Genomic DNA, 7,695 nt, shown 5'->3' on the forward strand with positions numbered 1-7,695 from the left:
AGGCAGAGAGAAATGGAGAAAGGCAGCTTTGAGAGCCAAGAGCAAAGAAAGCCATTAAGTGAAACCCAACCCCAGCAAACGGCTTGTAACCATTCGAACAGGCGTAAGATTGATACCTTTCCCACTTCAACAGAAAGATCAGTTGGGAAAGGGAGAGTATATCCTTTTCCTCTCTGTGTATACAACTTCAGGCCACTGGAAGACCCATTTGCCATTAAGTCAATCCAGTGTATTGTAATAAACGTCTGAGTTTTATCAGGAAACCACTTTTCATTTGGTGGCAAGTTCACAGCATCAGTTCCTGGAATACTCCTTGGGACAGAAAAATCCACTACTCAAAGCTGATGTCTTGCACCCCCTGTGCACATTCTCTGTTATCTTTCTCAGAAGATGCTCTCCCTCCTTCCAGAAGCCTTTCAGCACAGGAATTAACATGCACAGAGAAAATCAGTGAATATTTGAAAATTTTTCACTCCCTGCTATATAGCACAGCGATTTCAGCCATAGTGCTGTATTTTGTGATGCAGTCATCTCTGTATCCTGGAAGTATAGCTCCATTAATGCTAAAACATCAAGAACAATTTATAAATGCACCATTGTAATGGTGGTACTCATCTATTACATAGACCAGGGATCATACTCCCTTTGTTTAGGTGTTGCCCACTGATAATGATCTCATCAAACTTTTATTAGCCAGAAGTTTACTTCATTAAAGGCACTTGGGAAGCCTTCAGATGAAGTAGATAATTTAACATAGTTAAATAAAATGAGATTTGTTTTTCTTGCTTCTGTGGTTGCTGAATCAAAAGGGTGATTTTTCTCATTAGAAAGGTTTGTTAGAAACTACTTTGCTCTTGCATGACAAGCACTTATGTCTCTTTTTAGAAGACAAAAAAAAGTAAGTTAATAATTCACAACCTGAGGAATTATACTGTCAGCATAACGGTGTGAGAACATGTAGGATTTTGACTCTCTGAGGGCATGTTTTCAGTAACAAAAATATGTTTTACATGGGTTAGAAAAGGTCTGATTTTCACAGTAATTCTTTGACCATAAAAACACATAATGCAAAACATAAGCTTGGAAATTGCTATTTTCTAGCTCTGTCTTAGGAAGATTTGTAGCTGACTCTGAATTACATGCTCTGCAGAAACAGCTCCCTCCTTTTATCACTTTGGAAATCATTAACTTGCCCTGTATGGTCCTCTGTGCAACAAAGGAAGTTTTCACGTGGATTTTCTGATAGGGGAAACAAAAGAGATCCCAGATAACAAGGCAGCAGTGTGAACGACAGTTTTAGAGGATCGTCATCCAAACACATTTGAGTGACATCTCATCAGACAGGGTATCAGTCCCCAGATTTCCCAGCACTCAGCACTACCGCGCTCCAGGGCGAATCCAGGGAACCAGATCATTCCCCAGTTCCGAATTTCTTACGTTATCGATGAACACAAATAACTGAGCCACTGTTCCATATCACTAATTAACATAATCAATTTCTACATGATAATGTCTGCTGTTTCAGGTCCATCTGCACAGCACAGCGGAGCTGTGAGAACACGTGTCCGCTTGGGCAGAGCTGCACTCGCAGTTCTGTACATCCCCGTCCCACGTGTCCATGCACTCCCTGCTGCCCGCCCAGCCAACTGCACTCGCAGTTCTGTACATCCCCGTCCCACGTGTCCATGCACTCCCTGCTGCCCGCCCAGCCAACAGCCAACTCTCAGACTGGTCCGACAGCTCCAGAGTTCATGCACAGAGGTACCATTGGCTCATCTGCAGCCCTTGCCACCAGCCCCCTGCACTGTGTGTGTTTTAATGTCCTGCACTGCACACGCAGAGAAAGAGCAAAGTTTTATCAACACTCCTCCATAAAAATTCATCTGCCACAGCTGTGAATTTCTGCCAAGGTAGAAATTAATCTTTCCTAAATGTTCACCTCCCCTATATGCATCTCCGTGTCCTGATCAGTGTTTTAACACCTCTTCAATGTACACCTTTCTGAAAATCTGGTTCACAGGTTTGCAGGCCCAGTGGGCTGGAAAGCTTTTGCAGCAGCACATCCTCAACAGGTGAAAGAGAGAGAGGGAATTATTTAGATATGATCCTACTCATTCACATATAAAATCAATAATTGGCTCATTTATCCGCCTGGCCATCTAATGTTGTGCTGTATACTCTTTGATTACTCAGAGCAGGAATTTTCCTATTTTTGTGTCTAAAAAGTAGTGAATGTCTCACAGATTCTGTGGAAAACAAGGAACAAATAGCAATGATCATACTTCTGTCACACTTGTTTTTAAAGAAGTTTGGCAGAGTAGATTTATGGTATCATAAGGTTATGGTTGGTATCTTAAAAGGGGAATTCAGGACAAAATGTTTTATTTCTGTAGAATTCTAGCATAGTATTCCTTTGAAATTTTTCAACATATAAGCTCTAAGTAGATACTGAGTTTTCTGAAGACTGGTATTTCCCTGGTTATAATCAGTTACAGTTTGCTTTTAATACAACTTGTATGTGATTCTCCAGACCTACTAACAGAATATGAATTACTATGAAATTACAATGTAGTTACAGTACACAATCACATCATAGGTCATACCTTACAGATAACCTTAATGGTTATCTTTAGCTATTAATCAATCTCATACTCATTGTAGTGTGTGAAAAAGAGTTCTAGAGCTTTTAGGGGAAGAGTAAGACAGTAACTCTTGTCAAATACCTGGAAACAATATTTGCATCTAAAACTGGTGTTTTAACTAACTAGGAGCATGTAAACTGGCTTTAGGGGCATTTTTAAGAATGAAACTTTTGTCAGACTTCCACTTTTTTCATCCCTTGAGGCTACAGGGGTAATTTGAGCCATTTTTATTACATAAAAATGCTCTCTACCATATTCTTCTTTCCTTTCCAAATTTTAGCTGTAAAGAGTAAATCAGTATAACTGAATTAATAATTCCCAACAGTTACTCACTGTGGAGGGGCTCTGGAATTGAGGGCATACACATGCAGGACACACCATTGTATTAAATTCATTGTTAGTGTTCTGCTCCTGCGAGGAGCAGCTGAGGGAGCTGAGAGTGTTTGGTCTGGGTATATGGAGGCTCAGAACAGACTTTATCCCTCTCTACAGCTCCCTGGAGGGTGTAGCCAGGAGGGGGTCGTGCTCTGCTCCCGGGTAACCAGTGACAGGACAAGAGGGCAAAGTGTTAGGCTGTACTAGGGGTGGTTTAAGTTGGACTTAGGAAGAATTTCCTCACAGAAAGGCTGATTAGACATTGAAATGGGCTGCCCAGAGAGGTGGTGGAGTCCCTGTCCCTGGATGAGGCACTCGGTGCCATGGTGTGTTTGACATGGTGGTGATTGGTTAGAGGTTAGATTCGACAATCTCGGAGGTCTTTTCCAGTCTAATGGATTGCATGATTCTATGACTGTAAACAAAATCTTTTCTGCAAATTAATTTACCTGCATGAATATCCACAGCACTGAGAATCCAGAGACAACAGTAAAGGAAAGCAATTATTCTGGTTTATTTTTCTGTATATTTGGGTTAGTTTGCACTTGCAAACCCATGTTATATGACTGCTGTTTTATTCTACCTGTACAATTTCAGGTTTTGTTGGTTTGGGGTTTTTTTCACATTATCCTCCTACTGGAAACAGATCATCATCAGACTTCACACCCAAAACCACAGATGCCAGAGGAGTTCAGCGGGCAACCTGCAGCCCACTCACTTTGTAGCCCCTGCAAAGTTCGTAGAACCTCTGATACCTCAGTGGGGAGGCATCCTCTTCCCAGTACACTTTCTCCTCAGCAGCGGGGATCGACAACTCTTGAGGACAGTTGCCCGTATTTTTAACTGTATACAGGCCCTTTCCTCTTCCTCCTCCTCCACGATTCCTGGACCACTGACTCCACCCGGAGCCCAGCCGGAGTACCCATGGCAACACGGGGCCCGACAACACACTTCAAAGAATGTCCTTGAGGGTAGATTCAAAAGCCCGCTTGTATGGACACATCAATCAGAGGGCGGCAAATGCCCCCGGGAGGAGCGTGGCCCCCGCGGGCGCGCCGGGCGAGCGCAGTTCCCATGCCCGGGGCGCAGACAAAGAGCGGCCCGAGGCGCCCGCCCGGGGCCCGGCGACACCCGCCGGGGAGGAGCCAGCGCGGCTGCCCCGGGGGCGGGCGGGCAGGCCGGCAACTTATAAGAGCCGCTTGCCGCCACCAGAGCCGGGGCGTGTTTGGAGCAGAGGCGAGTGCTGTCAGTGCGAGAGGTGCGGCCGCAGCAGCCCGAGAGCCCGGAGCCGCCCGATGGCTCAAAGCATGGACAGCAGCCTCGACAGCCTGGATGTAAGTGCGGGCGGCGCGGCCGCTGCCCATGTGCGCGCTGTTTGCAAACAAAGGTGTCCTCTGCAGAGGCTACGGGTGGCGGGGGACGGGACAACGCAGGGGTCTGCGGGGCTCAGACGTGCAGGGCTCGGTCCCGAGCCCCGGCCGCTGCTGCCTCTGCCCGCAGCACTTCGGACCTTGGCACCGCTGCGGCCACTGCCGGCTCCGCTCCTGCGCTAGGGCTCTGCTGCCCGGCCGTCAGCTCAAGTGACATGTGGCTCTTTTGTGGGTTGGAACACGCCGGCAGAGCAATCAGCCACGGGAATTATGAGGGCGCGAACGGGCGAGGAAGTTTGGAGCGATCTGACTCCAGGGAAAGGCGTCTCGGTGCGCGTCCCGAGCCCGGGCTGCGGCGGGACGGGGAGCGCGGCAGAGTCCGCACCTCCTGGAGGCTGCTCCGCTGCCGCGGGGATTTGAGAGTAGTTAGGACCAAAACGGAGATCCCCGGCAAGTTCCAACTTTAAGTCCTCAGTTAATGCTCGCGTGGAGCCGGGGCATCTGCGTGTGATGCGCTGCGGGACCCGCGCCCTGCGCGGAGTTCGGGGCTCCGTGGGACACTGGGCACGACCAGGAAAATCTGAGCAGCTGAGGAGTTGTTGCACATGGCCAGATGGCACTCGCCCGCCACCACTGCTTCTCGGCGCGGTGGCCAAAACCGTTGGTGGTTTCCTGACGCGCTTTCATGCCCTCCCCAAAATTTCGCTTCCTTTTTCCACCGCTGTGCTCAGGGGATCCGTCTGGCTGCGGCCCCGCGCCCGCCGCGCTCACCGCCTGCCCCGCAACCGCAGAGGGTGGGGAACAAAGGGAGGGAACGCGGTGACCCTTCGTGGGGTTTGAGTTCCCCTGATTAAGGTCACCTCTCTCTTTCTTTTCTCTAAGGACTTTGTTTTTTTTTTCTTGTCTGTGTATGTGTCACATTGCTTCTCAGCAGGGAATTCTTGCTATTATTTATCCTTTATTACATCAGCCGAGGGTACCTTTTCTATCTCTCCTTGACCCCATCCCCTTAATGAGAAGGCACCATGGAGCAGCAGCATTTCCAAGTTGTTTTCTTTTTTTTTAATAGCTCTTTGTGGTAAGAGTTAAATGTGATGGGTCATGTTCTGTGTGGACAGACCTCATGCACCGGGCACTTCTGGGTTCTCCCATTTGTAGTGAGCATCTGATCGGAGCATTGAGGTGTCCCGAACCGACGGCATTTCTAGGAGTAGCCGTTCTCTTTCTTCTCCCTTTCATGACCTGCCCTTAGCACGACCTTACTCCTCAGAGAAAGACAAAGGAAGTTTTCCAACTTGTTCTTACTTGCTGTGTATTTTATATGTATATATTTGAATGTTGTATTTTCCCATCTGGTCTTCAAAAAGTTTGCCCATTTGTGATGATAGAGACTGTTCTCCACACACACTGCCACACAGAGTAAGTTTTTGCAGAGGAGCTAACATCTCATTTTTTTCTTTTTTAGCTGTCATCTGGGTTATTCATTGAATTTTCTGATAATGGGACGGAGGGGATTGGTTCGGGTGACTATGGAGACTATGGAGAGCCCTGCTTCCATGAGGAGAATGCTGATTTCAACAGGATCTTCTTGCCAATAATCTACTCAATCATCTTCCTGACGGGAATAATTGGCAATGGATTGGTTATTATTGTTATGGGCTACCAGAAGAAACAAAGAAGCATGACTGATAAATACAGGCTGCACCTCTCTGTGGCTGACCTCCTTTTCGTCATCACCTTGCCCTTCTGGTCTGTGGATGCAGCCATAAGCTGGTACTTTGGGAATGTCCTGTGCAAGGCAGTTCATGTCATTTACACAGTCAACCTCTACAGCAGCGTCTTGATCTTGGCCTTTATCAGCCTGGATCGCTACCTGGCCATAGTGCACGCCACCAACAGCCAGCGCCCACGGAAGCTGCTGGCCGAGAAGGTGGTGTACGTGGGCGTGTGGCTGCCGGCTGTGCTCCTCACCGTGCCCGACATCATCTTTGCCAGCACCAGCGAGGTAGAGGGGAGGTATCTCTGTGACCGCATATACCCTCATGAAAACTGGCAGATCTCCTTCAGGTTTCAGCATATCTTGGTAGGACTTGTCTTGCCTGGTCTCATCATTCTGACTTGCTACTGTATCATCATATCCAAGCTGTCACACTCCAAGGGCCACCAGAAGCGCAAAGCCTTGAAGACCACAGTCATCCTCATCCTGGCCTTCTTTGCCTGCTGGCTGCCATATTACATTGGCATCACCATCGACACATTCATCATGCTGAGAGTCATCCGGCACCGGTGCAGCTTGGAGACCATCGTGCACAAATGGATCTCCATCACGGAAGCTCTGGCATTCTTCCACTGCTGCCTGAACCCCATTCTGTATGCCTTCTTGGGGGCCAAGTTCAAAACATCGGCTCAGAATGCCTTGACATCAGTCAGCAGAGGGTCAAGCCTCAAGATCCTCTCAAAAAGCAAACGTGGGGGACATTCTTCTGTTTCTACAGAGTCTGAGTCTTCGAGTTTCCATTCCAGCTAACGCTGCTCCTCGCCAGCATTTTATACACAGACACTTTAAAGTTGCGCAAGATTTCAGAAAAATAAGACTGACCATAATGTACAGATTTATTTACAGTTGGGATTTTATATTGTTTCTTTTAGTCTCTGTGAAGTTTAATTGACTTATTTATATAAAAAAACTTTCGTATTGATGACAAACTGTCTAGGCAGGTCCTGTGGACAAGTGGTCAGTTCACAAGAGTTTCAGTGACTGTCTGTATGTATAGATATGTGAACTAAACCCTCTGGATTGTAGCAAAGTGACTGTTAAAAGTTTAGAAAATATTTCTCTGTTGTTTATATGTAAATGTTTTCAGTGTTGCTGTTAAATATTTGGCTGGATATTTTTACTACAAGATGTTTGGTTTACAATAGCTTAGCTCAGCTGTAGAAATGGCACTTATAACCAAAACCTCCTCTGTTACATGCTAAGGTTTGCCCCCCGTCCTCAGTAATTGATGGTTTGCAAAATTTTCTGTTCAAGGTAAAATAAAAGTATATGAAAAAAACTTATTTTGAGTGGTATTTTCATTTCTGGTTAAATGTTTTACTCAATGCTTTCATTTGCAATTCTCAACACCCAATAATTTCTTTGAAAATTGCATGTCTTATGAAAAGTAGGAAAATGAGTTTCAGCACATCCTGATTATACAGATGACACCTGTGAGTTCTAAGTCAGGTTTTTTTCCACCAGAATACATTTGCTCCAGTTAGCGTCATGTTTAGTATCACTTAAACTATCACTTAAAGAACTTTTTGAG

At 46.4% G+C, this 7,695-nt stretch overlaps 1 protein-coding gene across 1 annotated transcript; it reads left to right on the plus strand.

Moving 5' to 3' along the window:
* The first annotated feature begins 4,235 nt into the window (after positions 1-4,235).
* Positions 4,236-7,441, plus strand: CXCR4 (C-X-C motif chemokine receptor 4). Its single transcript, XM_071562186.1, has 2 exons — positions 4,236-4,351; positions 5,853-7,441. Exons 1-2 carry the CDS (start codon positions 4,313-4,315, stop codon positions 6,912-6,914), a joined length of 1,101 nt encoding a protein of 366 aa, XP_071418287.1. The 5' UTR covers positions 4,236-4,312; the 3' UTR covers positions 6,915-7,441.
* Positions 7,442-7,695: the final 254 nt, after the last annotated feature.

The sequence above is a fragment of the Pithys albifrons genome, chromosome 8, assembly GCF_047495875.1.
Source record: "Pithys albifrons albifrons isolate INPA30051 chromosome 8, PitAlb_v1, whole genome shotgun sequence".
Taxonomy (NCBI): Eukaryota; Metazoa; Chordata; class Aves; order Passeriformes; family Thamnophilidae; genus Pithys; species Pithys albifrons.

Coding starts and splice junctions, on each gene's coding strand:
- CXCR4 (XM_071562186.1), top strand. CDS start 4,313: ATGGCTCAAAGCATGGACAGCAGCCTCGACAGCCTGGAT. Junction 4,352..5,852: donor GCAGCCTCGACAGCCTGGAT/GTAAGTGCGGGC, acceptor TTTCTTTTTTAG/CTGTCATCTGGGTTATTCAT.